Here is a 14,894-nt window from a genome sequence, read left to right on the forward strand (position 1 = left end):
TCTCTACTAAAAAAAAAAATATATATATATATACACACACATATATATATATATATAAATTAGCCGGGCGTGGTGATGCTGCCTGTAATTCCAGCTACTTGGGAGGCTAAGACAGGAGAATCACTTGAACCCGGGAGGCAGAGGTTGCAGTGAGCTGAGATCGTGCTACTGCATCCCAGCCTAGGTGACAGAGTGAGACTTCATCTCAAAAAAAAGAGTGGGTTTCCAGACCAGGGGCATTGTTGCCAGCTGAAACAGAGGTACAGGTACAGGGCTGCCCTCATTCCTTCCAGCCTTTCATTTAATACATATTCTATTTAATACATAGGGCACACATATTTAAAATCTGACTTGCTTTAACTGCCTTCTCAAGGTGCAGATTAGGGTGTACTATTTGATGGAGTATGGTATCACTGCTTTGTTTGTTTTGTTTTGTTTTTGTAGAGACAGAGTCTTGCTCTTTTGCCCACGCTGGAGTGCAGTGGCACGATCTTGGCTCACTGCAACCTCCACCTCCCAGGTTCAAGCAGTTCTCCTGCCTCAGCCTCCCAAGTAGCTGGGACTACAGGCACACGCTGCTATGCCCGGCTAATTTCTTTTGTATTTTAGTAGAGACGGGGTTTCACCGTGTTGCTCAGGCTGGTCTCCAACTCCTGAGCTCAGGCAGTCAGCCTATCTCAGCCTCCCAAAGTGCTAGGATTACAGGCGTGAGCCACCACACTGGGCCGGTATCACTGTTTTGATACACCTGTTGGTGCCTCTTTTTGAAATTAGTTGCTATCTTCAGGGATTTAGGGATGGCACCCTTTTAGCTACCACTATCTTGTTTGGCTGCAGACCCAGTCAGCAGTTATTGAATGTTATTTCAGTCTGACAGCTGTTTGGTTTCTTCAGTGACTAAGTAATTTGGTACTTTCCAGTGTCAATTGTTGCCTAAGTTGGCCGGGCGCGGTGGCTCAAGCCTGTAATCCCAGCACTTTGGGAGGCCAAGGCGGGCGGATCACGAGGTCAGGAGATCGAGACCATCCTGGCTAACATGGTGAAACCCCGTCTCTACTAAAAAAATACAAAAAACTAGCCTTGTGAGGTGGCGGGCGCCTGTAGTCCCAGCTACTCGAAGGCTGAGGCAGGAGAATGGCGTAAACCCAGGAGGCGGAGCTTGCAGTGAGCTGAGATCCGGCCACCGCACTCCAGCCTGGGCGACAGAGCGAGACTCCGTCTCAAAAAAAAAAAAATTAAAAAAATAAAAAATTGTTGCCTAAGTTGTAGAAGAAAGAAAGAAAGAAAAAAGGAAAGAAAGAAAGGAGGGAGGGAGACCATCCAAATCCCTGTCACCAGTTTAATAGCTCGAAATCAATGCAGAGTCTGTAGCGTGGTTTCCTTTGTTTACCGGAGAAGTTGGCATTGCCTTCAGGTGCTGGGTCTGCAACTAGTGATATGTCTGACTCGTATAAATGCTTGTAGGCACTGTCTGCCTGAATGTCTCATTTCCAGGGCTTCTTAGAAGTAGCAATAACTTCTTTCACCCTATCTCTACCTAAGAAACCTGCAGATACCAAACTCCTTGAGGCTGGAAAGGACATGAAGAAGAAGAGTCTTGGCCTTGTGCCTCCTTTCCACCCGTGAGGGGCAACTATAAATAGGAAATTATCCAAGTCCTTATTTCCTTCAGAGTACACAGAACCCTTTCCTTTTCCTTGCACTTCTCGGAGCAAATAGCACAAGCACCAAGCATATCATTGAGAGAAAGGAGGAAGGGCAGCACATTGTTAAAAAAATTTTTTTTTTAAAAAGAATGAAAGCTACAGTATAATCCAACTATTTAGTAACTTACAAATAGATTAATGTAGGCATTGAGTCCATTTCTGTCGGGCTGTTTCTTAAAATTTGCAGTGAGCATTAAAAAAATCACTTTAGTTGAAGAAAAAGTGGGATGTGTTGAGGCTGCATTTATACAGGCTCATGTGCATGTATGTATACAGATTATGTAATTTTTTTCCCCTAGGGACTCAATAGATCTTGATAATCCACAGGAGAACATTAAGGCCACCCAGCTCCTGGAGGGCCTGGTGCAGGAGCTGCAGAAGAAGGCGGAGCACCAGGTGGGGGAAGATGGGTTTTTACTGAAGATCAAGCTGGGGCACTACGCCACGCAGCTCCAGGTGGGTGTGGGCTCTGGGGTCACACTTAATTATCTTCCCTTGGGGGTCTTCTTCCTGTAGAGACTTTCTTTCTCTCCTTCAGTCCAGTATTGTTGAGTTATATGTACATGCATAAGGTTCTTGTTGTTTGGTTTTGGTCTTTTTTTTTTTTTCACTTTTTATTTGAGAATAATTTCAAACTTCCAGAAAGTTACGAGAATCATACAAAGATTCCCCACATATGCCTATATTCACCTATTGTTGACTTTTATGTTGTCATATACTCCTCGCTGTCTCTACACACACACGTTTTTCAGTCACTGGAGAGTAAGTTGCATACCTTGTGTCCCTGCACCAGTAAGTACCTCTGTGCATTTTCTTTTTTTTATTTTTATTTATTTATGTATTTATTTTTGAGACGGCGTCTTGCTCTGTCACCCAGGCTGGAGTGCAGTAGAGCGATCTCAGCTCACTGCAACCTCTGCCTCCTGGGTTCAAGTGATTCTCCTGCCTTAGCCTACCAAGTAGCTGGGATTACAGGCTCCCGCCACCATGCCTGGCAATTTTTTTTTTTTTTTTTTTTTGTTTTTAGTAGAGACGGTGTTTTGCCATGTAAGCCACGATGGTCTTGAACTCCTGAACTCCTGACCTCAGGTGATCTGCACCTCAGCCTCCCTAAGTGTTGGGATTATAGGCATGTGCCACCATGCCCGGTCCCTCTGTGCGTTGTCTTTTTTTATTTTTTGAGATGGAGTTTCACTCTTGTTGCCCAGGCTGGAGTGCAGTGGCATAGTCTCAGCTCACCGCAACCTCTGCCTCCTGGGTTGAAGTGATTCTCCTGCCTCAGCCTCCTGAGTAGCTGGGACTACAGGTGCATGCCACCACGCCCGTCTAATTTTTGTATTTTTAGTAGAGATGGGGTTTCTCCATGTTGGTCAGGCTGGTTTTGAACTCCCGACCTCAGGTGATCCGCCTGCCTTGGCCTCCCAAAGTGCTGGGATTATAGGCGTAAGCCACTTTGCCCAGCCCCTCTGTGCATTTTCTAAGAATGAACCTTGCCTTGCATGGTTATAATACACTGATCAACTCCACTAAATTTAGCATTGATATAATACTTCTAGGTACTCTTCTGGATTTCCATTTTGTCACCTAACTCAAACATGCCCTTTAGGGTATTTTCCCGCTGCAGCCAAGAATCCAGTCCAAGACCACATACTGCATCTAGTCATCATGCCTCTTTAATCTCCTTTAATCTGGAACCATTTGGAACCTTACTTTGTCTTTCATTACATTGACATTTTAAAATAATTAATGTAGGCTGGGTGCAGTGGCTCACACCTGTAATCCCAGCACTTTGGGTGGCCGAGGCGGGCGAATCATCTGAGGTCAGGAGTTCAAGACCAGCCTGGCCAACATGGTGAAACCCCGTCTCTACTAAAAATACAGAAATTAACTGGGTGCGGTGGTGGACACCTGTAATCTCAGCTACTCAGGAGGCTGAGGCAGGAGAATCGCTTAAACCTGGGAGGCGGAGGTTGCAGTGAGCCAAGACCATGCCATTGCACTCCAGCCTGGGTGACAAAAGTGAAATTCCATCTCAAAAAATAATAATAATAATTCATGTACCCCCCGCTTTTTAAAGATAAAATGTTCCTCATTTGGGGTTTGTCTGATGTTTCCTCATGATTACGTTAACGTTGCACATCTCTGAGCCGACTTTTAAATATAGTTGACTGTCCACGTCCGTGGGTTCTGCATCCTCCGATTCCACCAACCGCAGCTCAGAAATACTCAGGAAAAGAAAAAAAGTAACAATACAATGATTTTAAAAATACAAACAAAGATATGACAGAACACCTATTTACATAGCATTTCCTTTGTGTTAGATAGTATAAGCAATCTATAGGTGGTTTAAAGTGTATGGGAGGATTGCATGGGTTCTATGCAAAATGATGCCATTTTATATAAGGAACTTGAGCATCTGCAGATTTTGGTATCCAAGAGGGTCTTGGAGCCAGCCCCCACAGATACCAAGGGACAACTGTAGGTGACGTTGTGTCCTTCTCGGGTATCATATCCAGACGGGCAGTGTCCCTCGTCCCCTCATTGGTGGTAGTAGTTTTGATTGCCCAGTTGAGGGTGGTGTCCAGTGTCTCCTCTGGCGAGGCTTTTAAAACTTATTTATTCCATTTTTAAGAATGTTCCCCAGATACTTTAGGCAAATTAAGATGCAAAAAATAAAACGGCACTTTGGGAGGCCAAGGCTGGTGGATACCTGAGGTCAGGAGTTTGAGACCAGCCTGGCCAACATGGTGAAACTCCATCTCTACTAAAAAGACAAAACTTAGCCAGGCACGGTGTCGGGCGCCTGTAATCCCAGCTACTCGGAAGGCTAAGGCAGGAGAATCGCTTGAACCCAGGAGGTAGAGGTTGCAGTGGGCCGAGGCTGTGCCACTGCACTCCAGCCTGGGCAACAGAGTGAGACTCAGTCTCAAAATAAAAAGGAAAAAAGAAGTAAAACAGTCTTACCTTTTCACTGTAATTGGGTTTCTATGATGTGCCTTCTTATTCCTGTTGGTATTGGAGGAACAGTGTCTCCTGTGATTCAGGAGGTCCCTCAGGAGGCTCCCCATCCTGAGGCATGGTTAGAGCCCACAGTGTGGAATGGCACAAACTGATGTCTGCTGTCGGATTCTTTCAGAACACGTATGACCGCTGCCCCATGGAGCTGGTCCGCTGCATCCGCCATATATTGTACAATGAGCAGAGATTGGTCCGAGAAGCCAACAATGTGAGTGTCCCATACGTGTGGGGAGGGCAGTCAGGAAGTCTCTTCTTACCCACCTCCCTCTGGACCCACCTTTGTCAAGGTGACTCAAGGTGCACTACTAGTGTCTCTTTAAAGAGAGCATCATCCTAACGGGCACAAAAGAAATAGGAGATGTGACTGAGTGCAGCCCAGCACTTTGGGAGGCTGAGGCAGGCACATTGCCTGAGCCCAGGAGTTCGAGAGCACCCTGGGTAACATGGTGAAACCCTGTCTCTAACAAAAATACAAAAAAAAAAAATTAGCTGGGCACGGTGGCCCATGCCTATAGTCCTGACTGTTCGGAAAGCTGAAGTGGGAAGATCCTTTGAGCCCAGGAGGTAAGGGCTGCAGTGAGCCATGATCGTACCCCTGCACTCATGGGTGATGGAATGAGACCCTGTCTCAAAAAAAAGAGAAAAAGAAAAGAAATAGAAGATATGGTGTCGGATCTTAACTGATTTATAACCTTGATGAGATTGCAACCACAAAACAATATGAACAAGTGCAAAGTAATTCAACCTCAACTGAGTAATTTTTAGTAAAGGCATGCTCATATTCAGGTGAGAATACTTAGGAAAGACTTTTCCCTACCCCTGAATCAGGTGTGGAAGGAATTGTCTGACCAGGTCACTTACAGGGCTGGGTCCACAGAGACCTTGTTTATGCCTCCCCCATCACTTCATCCTGGGGTCTCCAGGATGCCTGTGAGAGGTCTGGCCTCTTCCATGGTGGAAGCAAATGATTCCATCATGAGAATATCTTGAGTGAGGACACAGATGACGTGTGTTCACACGGCCCTCCTCCCCATGGCTTCCCTAATGCTTAATGCCGTCTTTGCATTGGGTCAGTGAGTGGAAGAGGAATCACTCCACCTCCTCATTAGTAGGAAAACCCACATGACACTGGAACAGGTTATGTTCTAGTCTCTCCAAAGGTAATTCAATGGACCCCGTTTAGGATACTCTGGTGGAGGTCAGATCTGAAATGGAAGCTTCTCCCATGCTTTGTGATCTGAACCGTGATCTGTCCGCTCCCCTGTTTCTCACTTTTCCCACTCCACCCTGTGTCTCACAGATGACGTTTGCTATTCCTCCCGACTCAAAATTTACCTTTTGGGGTCTTAGCCCAGTTGCAGGAGCTGGCATAGGCTTTTCCTGGGGATTAAGGCCTCAGGCTTCCTCCCATTCCCACTACCTTGCACTGCCCCCCATCTGTTCCCAGGGTAGTTCTCCAGCTGGAAGCCTTGCTGACGCCATGTCCCAGAAACACCTCCAGATCAACCAGACGTTTGAGGAGCTGCGACTGGTCACGCAGGACACAGAGAATGAGCTGAAGAAGCTGCAGCAGACTCAGGAGTACTTCATCATCCAGTACCAGGAGAGCCTGAGGATCCAAGGTGAGGTGCAGTGGAGGCACAGTGTGCATCCTGAGGGTGGGCGTGGGGACTGGAAAGCAGCTCCAGTGGGGTTGGGAGAAAGCCCATTTTCCATTCGGAGGCAGCAACCTTTCTCTGAGTAGCAGGGATTTATTTGCATTGAAGACAGTACTGAGAGGATGAGATTTAGGAAGGGGAGATGGCAGGGCGCCTGCCCTTGAGTGCGTGTCTTGCTCAGGTCCCCACATCCAGGAAGCTTCTGAGCCGCCACGGAAGACATTTCCTCTTTTGAGAAGGAGCTCACAGTCTAAATAAACAGTAGCAGGCAATACTTTTGTATATAGTAGGCATATTGTAAGTGGAGCGTTACTGAAATGATAAATAGAAATTATATAATTACATGTTTAAAAAATTTTCTGGCTGGGCACAGTGGCTCACGCCTGTAATCCCAGCACTTTGGGAGGGTGAGGCGGGTGGATCACCTGAGGTCAGGAGTTCGAGACCAGCCTAGCCAACATGGTGAAATTCTATCTCTACTAAAAATACAAAATTAACTGGGCATGGTGGCACATGCATGTAATCCCAGCTACTTGGGAGGCTGAGGCACGAGAATCTCTTGAACCCGGGAGGCGGAGGTTGCAGTGAGCGAAGATATCACCATTGCACTCCAGCCTGGGTAAAAAGAGCAGAACTCTGTCTCAAAAAAAAAAAAAAAAAAAAAAATTATAAGCTGGGAGTGGTTTTGCACACCTGCAATCCTGGTGCTTTGGGAGGCCAAGGCAGGAGGATCACTTGAGGCCAGTAGTTTCAGACTAGCTTAGGCAACATAGTAAGACCCTATCTCTAAGGAGGAAAAGAAACCTTTCTAAGCAGGGACGTGTAAGTACTAAGGACCTGTATTTGTAGTAACTGATTTCTAATGTTCTGTGCAGTTATTCACAAAGGTCTTCCTGGAATAGAGTACACTTAACGCCCCTTAGGTAGCCCTTATGGACAAAGCTCCCCTAGCCTGGTATAAATCCTGCTTAGTACTTAGAGCACAAAGAGCTTCAGTTTTTGGTGAGGCTGTGGAGCCCCACCAGCGCCCCCTCTTGACCCTGTAGCAATTTGGCAGTTTGAGCTTTAATAGTTTCCTCTCTATGCTTCCGTGCCCAGCTCAGTCTCAGAGAAGCTTTGGCTCAACCACCCAGCCCCTCCAAACACACACACACACAGCACACACACACAGCACACATCCACACCACACACACACCACACACATCACACACACAAACCCACGCACACAGCACACACCCCCACAGCACATCATATACAGCGCACACAGCACACACACAACACACACAGCACACACACACACCACACACATACACAGCACACTCACACCCCACAGACAAACAGCACACACACACACACCACACACAGCACACACACACACACCACACACACAGACACACAGCACACACACACACGTATAGCACATGCTCCTCTAATTCCATGTATGTAGGTTCCATCTTATGTCTATAGTGATATTATTTATTTACTCTTTCTCTTCTCCACTGGAACATAAATCTTGAAGAAGGGACTATATCTTTCATCTCTGTACTCTGAGGCCAGCACAATGCCTGAAACATAACAGTTATTGAGTAAAGGTTGATAGGATGATTCTAGCATGTCTTCCTTTTATCTGAACCCATCCTAGACTGGCCCTAGAAGAAGGGCAGCTCCTTCTGAGAATGGAAACAGAAGATTTGGGGCTGTTATTCCTACCCAAGTCCTTAGACTGTCGACAGTATTTCTGATCCCGTGCCTGACTTTTCTGTTTCCTGTGCGTGGTGGTGGATTAGGTTTGGATCCATCATGTAGTGTCTTCTCAGTCCCATTTGTCAAGTTCACTCAGCAGAAACACAGACTGTTGATCTGCTTTTGCCAGGGAAGGCTCAGCTACCTCCAGTGGAGTAGGGAAATTGCTTCCTGTCTCCCTGGCCTCCTTCCCAAAAGCTTCTGCACATTTCCAGGAGAGACCTAATTGGGCCCCTTGCATAGGAAGGCTGGGCCCAGGTGTTGGAATCACCACCACCCTCCCTGTGGCTGGGCAGGATTCCTGAGGTGGCCATGCAGACGCCTCGGATCTGTCCGTGCCTGGATGATCCTCTTCCTGCTCGATACCTGCAGTGAGATTGGAGCCATATTTCTGAGTTCTAGCTCTGGGCTGTTCCTGGCTACGTAGAGTTGCTTTTGTCTGTCCCAGCTTGTGCATCCCATGGGACAGGGCTGGGGTCAGGGTGACATGACCCTCAGGGGCCAGCCAGGAACTCGACTGAGACATGCTGATGCACGCATCTTCTGACTCAGCTCACGCAAGGATGCTGGGCTGTTGAGAAGGTGATGGGAAGGGATTAATAGTCCCAGCGTGGTGGAGAGGGTCTGTTGTTGGGAGGGTGGGGTGGGTCTGCTGGTGGTGGCTGTAACTGTGGACATGTCTAGTTTCTTAGGCTGGGTTATTGATACACAGGTGCTCCTGTGTTCCATGTTCCCTGTGTCTTACCTATTTCATAGTAATTTTTAAAAGGTAGTGAGGCCTGATTTACTCCCTGTCCCACCATCAATGACTCCTCACAGATGGTGTGGAGAGAAGCCACCTCCCTCCGGCCTCCCTTTCCTGAGAGAATCTTGGTGGCTCTGCATCCCTAGTGGCCCTGGACACGCTCTCCTCTGCTGTCTGTCTGTCTGTCTCCCCTGGTTGGTCGGCTGGGCTCACAGTGAGCCAACCTGGACAAACATGCTGGGCCCCTTCCAGCCCCTCGAGAATCTCATCCTCCCCTGACGGGGGACAGCTGTGCTCAGGGACAAGACACAGCCGCCGGGGCCGGGGGCCCCTGAGGAGGCCTTGCTGCGGGAGGGATGGGGCCGAGCAACTGCTTGTCTCTGTCACCTCTTCTCTCTGTCCTGTTCCCCATTAACCAAGAAGGACGAACCTCACACAGAGCTCACCCATGCCAGGAAGCTTTCTGGCATCTTCCATGTCCTCACGTATTTAATCTTCAAGCGCCCCACTGAGGCAGGTGCCAAGAATCTCCTGTTTTACATGTGGGGAAGCCAAGGCACAGAAAGGAAAGCGATTTCCCCAGGTTCACCCACAGGCAAGGGCATGGACACACTTGCACCCCAGACAGCCTAGACCCATTCCAGGCTGTGAGAAGAGGGCTGGCAGCTCTGTGGGGCAGGCGGGCAGGAGACAGGCAGGCCTCTTCCCCAGCTGCCCCAGCATCCGTGTGCCCCCAGAGGGGACGCTCAGAGTCAGGAGGCTGGCGAGCAGGGCCCACAGGCACCTCCTGAGGCGCCCATTCATCTTGCCCCCCGTGTCTGTCAGGAACCCCGACTTGCCCTTCATGCAGTATCTGAGCCTGGGAGGGTCTTGCTCCAGAACGGGTGAGTGCGCTTCCCTGGGCCTCCTGTTGGACACTGGGAGGTGACGGTCATGGTTTCCTATCCCTTCCTCTAGCTCAGTTTGGCCCGCTGGCCCAGCTGAGCCCCCAGGAGCGTCTGAGCCGGGAGACAGCCCTCCAGCAGAAGCAGGTGTCTCTGGAGGCGTGGCTGCAGCGCGAGGCACAGACGCTGCAGCAGTACCGCGTGGTGAGTGGGGTCCTGGCCCTCTCCTGGGTGTGGGTGCCATGAAGTCAGTCTCTGGGGACCTGCGGGAGGACTGGGGCTCAGATGAGAGCAGAACCTGGGAGGGCAGGAGGCATATTTTTCTGGGAGCCATGCAAGGCAGAGCAGCTTGGGGAGAGGAAATGGCCTGGGCCCTGCTCTGCCATTGCCCAGCAAGGCCCTGCAGTGTTCTCTGGGAGCCCAGAAGGGGCTGCTCTCCTCCCTTCCCTCAGGAGCTGGCCGAGAAGCACCAGAAGACCCTGCAGCTGCTGCGGAAGCAGCAGACCATCATCCTAGATGACGAGCTGATCCAGTGGAAGCGGCGGCAGCAGCTGGCCGGGAACGGCGGGCCCCCCGAGGGCAGCCTGGACGTGCTACAGTCCTGGTAATGGTGTGGGGCGGCCAGAGGGCAGGGCAGGAGGGGCTGGTGGGGACCCTGGGCTGCTTCTGCCTCCTGTGCGGCTCCTGCAACAGGCCCCCTCCATCCCTGGACAGCTTTTGTTTCTCAGGGGGCGCCTGGTTCCTGAATCAAGACTTTTGGTCCCCCATCCCTGTTGCACCTTCCCAGGGAAGGGGGCTGCTGCCTTTGGGGTGGGAGGAGAGCTCGGTGGTGTGGGTGATGGACTCGGGCTGTTTTGGCCCTAGTCAGGGTCGGCCCCTCCTTTGTACGTTTCTAATTCTGGGAGGCAGGTGAGCTCTGCTCTTTCCCATGGGTGGGAGGGTGGTGGTGAAAGCACAGAGCCTTCCTGGGGGAGGGGGAGCTGTGTCTTGGGGCCTGGCGTCTGTGCGGAGAAAGCCATTGGTCTCCTGGTTGGCCTTGGGGCTCCCGTGGCAGGTGTGAGGAAGTTCGCGCCGAGATCATCTTGGCAGAACCGTGCAGCAGATCCGCCAGGGCTGAGCACCTCTGCCAGCAGCTGCCCATCCCTGGCCCAGTGGAGGAGATGCTGGCGTGAGGTCAACGCCACCATCACGGACATCATCTCCAGCCCTGGTGACCAGGTGACTGCTGCCCTGTTGGCCATGCCCCAGGAGCTTTGGGGCACTCCCAGACTGCGTGTGGGGGGCCAAGGTTGCTTTCCAGACCAGCAGATCCGCTTCGTGCTACTCTCATCCCTCCCCACTCCGTCTCCAGTTTGCTGTTGGCTTGCTGGGGTGCCGGCCCTTGCCCGGGTTTTCTCCTGTGGACACTGCAAGATATGCCCTTGGGCCGCAGCCCATGCCGGCTGCTGTGTTATCTCACTCCCCTCTCCATCTTCTCCCCGGACTCTCACGGCTTCCCCGGGAACAGAGGCCTGTGGCCCGTGCTCTTCCACCTCCTGAGCCCCGCGGGAGGCAGCCCCACCCACCACAGGAGGACTGAGAGCCCTTTCCCCTGCGGCCAACCCCCTCATCGTACATCTGTCCCTGTGTCCCCTGCAGCACATTCATCATTTGAGAAGCAGGCCTCCTCAGGTTCCTGAAGACCCAGACCAAGTTTGCAAGCCACCGGTGCAGCCTGCTTGGTGGGCGGGAAGCTGAACGTGCACATGAACTCCGCCCCAGGTGGAAGGCCACCATCATCAGTGAGCAGAGGCCAAGGTCTCTGCTCAGAACTGAGAACACCCGCAAGTATTGTAGCAGCTTCTTCTCATTCCACTGCTACTTGTCTCGTGGTCCTGGCAACAGGATAAAAAAGAATTCTGCCTCCTGTGTCAGGATTCCCCCCCTATTTGCCTTTGGCCTCTTCTGGGCATCCCAGCAAAGGAACATAAAGAAGTCTTGGGCGCGGTGGCTCCAGGCCTGTAATCCCCGCTTTAGGGAGGTGAGGCAGGAAGATCACCTGAGTCAGGAGTCAAGGACCAGTATGGACCAACATGGTGAAACCGTCTCTACTAAAAAATACAGAAAATTTAAGCCAGGCATTGGTGGTGGGTGCCTGTAATCCCAGCTACTCGAGAGACTGAGGCAGGGGAATCCCTTGGAACCTGGGAGGTTCAATGAGCCGATTGCAATGGTAATGGTGTGCGGCCAGAGGCAGGGCAGGAGGGGCTGGTGGGACCCTGGCTGCTTCTGCCTACTGTGCTGGCTCCTGCAGCAGGGCCCCCTCCATCCTGGGACAGTCTTGTTCTCCAGGGGGCCTGGTTTGAATCAGACTTTGGTCCCCCATCCTGTGCACTCCCCCAGGAAAGGGGGCTGCTGTCCTTGGGGGGTGGGAGAGAGCTCGGGTGTGTGGCGGTGATGCTGAGAGATTGCAATGAGCCGAGATCACACCCATTGCACTCCAGCCTGGGCAACAAGAGGCAAACTCCGTTCCAAAAAAAAAAATAAAAAAAAAACATGAAAAGTTCTCCTAGGAACTGTTTTCTGTGAAGATAGTTTGATCTTGTTTCATTTTGTAGAGATATGTCCGAGAACCTTACATGTATATGTTATGTAGCTAACATTGCCTCTAAATGACGTACATTTTTAGCAAACTTCTCTATTTCCTGCTACCCCAAATTATATTATTTACTCCGCATGTCCTGAGACCCTGGCATGGGTTTGGAGCTGGTCTCTCTCTGATTTGCAGTGATTACAGTGGCGAGATCTTGAACAACTGCTGTGTCATGGAGTACCACCAAGCCACAGGCACTCTTAGTGCCCACTTCAGGAATATGGTGAGGGTGGAAGAAGGGGAAGAATGAATTTTTCCCTGTTCTTTGAGGAGAACAACTTTCATCTGACGTTTCATCTTGTATTTCTCCTTTGCAGTCCCTGAAACGAATTAAGAGGTCAGACCGTCGTGGGGCAGAGTCAGTGACAGAAGAAAAATTTACAATCCTGTTTGAATCCCAGTTCAGTGTTGGTGGAAATGAGCTGGTTTTTCAAGTCAAGGTAAAGCCTTCCCTAAGCTCTCTGTGTGTGTGTGTGTGTGTGTGCGCGTGTGTGTGTGTGCGTGTGTGTGGTGTACTTTATGTTACAAAATAATTCTTTTTATCACATAGCATCTTCTTTTTGACTATTGGTAAACTGAAAACAGACTGACCTCACCCTGAGAACTGTATCACTTAGATTCTCTTAAGATATGAACAAAGCCTGAGCACAGTGGCTCATGCCTATAATCCCAGCACTTTGGAAGGCTGAGGCAGGCAGGTCACTTGAGTTCAGGAGTTCAAGACCAGCGTGGCTAACACAGTGAAACCCCATCTCTACTAAAAAGTACAAAAGTTAGCCAGGCTTGATGGCACATGCCTATAATCCCAGCTACTTAGGAGAATCACTTGAACCTGGGAGGCTGAGGTTGCAATGAACCGAGATTGTGCCACTGCACTCCAGCCTGGGCAAAAGAGTGAGACCCTGTCTTAAAAAAAAAAAAAAAAAAAAACAGACATGAACAAACAAGGCCCAGTGCAGTGGCTCACATCTGTAATCCTAACACTTTGGGAGGCCAAGGCAGGAGGTTTGCTTGAATTCAGGAATTCCAGACCAGCCTGGGCAACATAGTGAGACCCCATCTCGACAAAAATAAATAAATTAATTAATAAAAATAAAAAATAGGCCAGGCGTGGTGGCTCAAACCTGTAATCCCAGCACTTTGGGAGGCTGAGGCGGGTGGATCACAAGGTCAGGGGTTTGAGACCACCCTGGCCAACATGGTGAAACCCCGTCTCTACAAAAAATACAAAAATAGCTGGATGTGGTGGTGTGTGCCTGTAATCCTAGCTACTCGGAAGGCTGAGGCAGGAGAATCACTTGAACCTGGGAAGCGGAGGTTGCAGTGAGCCTCGACTGTGCCATTGCACTCCAACCTGGGTGACAGAGCAAGATGCCGTCTCAAAAAATAAAAATAAAAAATAAAACATGAACAAACAATAATAAACTGAACTAGCTGGAGAGATAGACTACAAAATGGATTATGAGAAGCATTACTCAGGATGAATTTGAGTAAAGGTTGTGGTAAGTTTTAAATTTGTTATTTGTATTTTTTCCCAGAAATGTCTCCAATAGTCTCTTTTCTCTCTCCTGTTCTCCATGTAACTTTGAGAAACTTTATCCTTCAGAAATATCTAAGCAACATTGCTTGTAAAATATTTAAAATTTCTAAGATTGTGCCAGTGTGAAAAGTCATATTATTCCTGGGGCCATTTAGATTCTGTGTGTGAGAGAAACATTAACTGAAACTTGGAAAATAAAAGTGTTGTGATAATAAGAAAAAAAAAGCAGGGAAGGAGAAGAACTTGAGGCTCGTGGGCACTCAGCCTTCTCTTGTGTCTTTTTAGACCCTGTCCCTGCCAGTGGTGGTGATCGTTCATGGCAGCCAGGACAACAATGCGACAGCCACCGTTCTCTGGGACAATGCTTTTGCAGAGCCTGTGAGTGGATTTCTCGGGCATGTGGGTCCCCAAATCAATGCCAATGTCATGAATCTCATTCATGTATTATCCCTTTAAAAAGCATAGGAAAAGGCCGGGCACAGTGACTCACACCTGCAATCCCAGCATTTTGGGAGGCCGAGGCGGGTGGATCACCTGAGATCAGGAGTTCGAGACCAGCCTGGCCGACATGGCAAAACCGTTTCTATTAAAAAATACCAAAAAATTAGCTGGGCGTCGTGACACATGCCTGTAATCCCAGCTACTTGGGAGGCTGAGGCACAAGAATCACTTGAACCCGGCCGGGCGCGGTGGCTCAAGCCTGTAATCCTAGCACTTTGGGAGGCCGAGACGGGCGGATCATGAGGTCAGGAGATCGAGACCATCCTGGCTAATACGGTGAAACCCCGTCTCTACTAAAAAATACAAAAAACTAGCCGGGCGACGAGGCGGGCGCCTGTAGTCCCAGCTACTGGGGAGCTGAGACAGGAGAATGGCGTGAACCCGGGAGGCGGAGCTTGCAGTGAGCTGAGAGCCGGCCACTGCACTCCAGCCTGGGCGACAGAGCCAGACTCCGTCTCAAAAAAAAA

The 14,894-nt window shown here is 49.8% G+C and overlaps 1 protein-coding gene across 1 annotated transcript in view; it reads left to right on the top strand.

Annotated features, from left to right (window-relative positions):
* LOC108518352 (signal transducer and activator of transcription 5B-like) overlaps nucleotides 1-14,894 on the top strand; it is an 80,065-nt gene that overhangs the window by 47,685 nt on the left and 17,486 nt on the right. Inside the window, 12 exon segments of the mRNA XM_017856624.1 lie at nucleotides 2,006-2,162; nucleotides 4,843-4,932; nucleotides 6,172-6,346; nucleotides 9,828-9,958; nucleotides 10,207-10,358; nucleotides 10,809-10,923; nucleotides 10,925-10,957; nucleotides 10,959-10,972; nucleotides 11,393-11,581; nucleotides 12,522-12,609; nucleotides 12,704-12,826; nucleotides 14,212-14,304. Coding sequence (XP_017712113.1) covers nucleotides 2,006-2,162; nucleotides 4,843-4,932; nucleotides 6,172-6,346; nucleotides 9,828-9,958; nucleotides 10,207-10,358; nucleotides 10,809-10,923; nucleotides 10,925-10,957; nucleotides 10,959-10,972; nucleotides 11,393-11,581; nucleotides 12,522-12,609; nucleotides 12,704-12,826; nucleotides 14,212-14,304 — 1,360 coding nt within the window.

This window comes from Rhinopithecus bieti, unplaced genomic scaffold (assembly GCF_001698545.2).
Source record: "Rhinopithecus bieti isolate Rb0 unplaced genomic scaffold, ASM169854v2 scaffold_44695, whole genome shotgun sequence".
Classification (NCBI taxonomy): domain Eukaryota; kingdom Metazoa; phylum Chordata; class Mammalia; order Primates; family Cercopithecidae; genus Rhinopithecus; species Rhinopithecus bieti.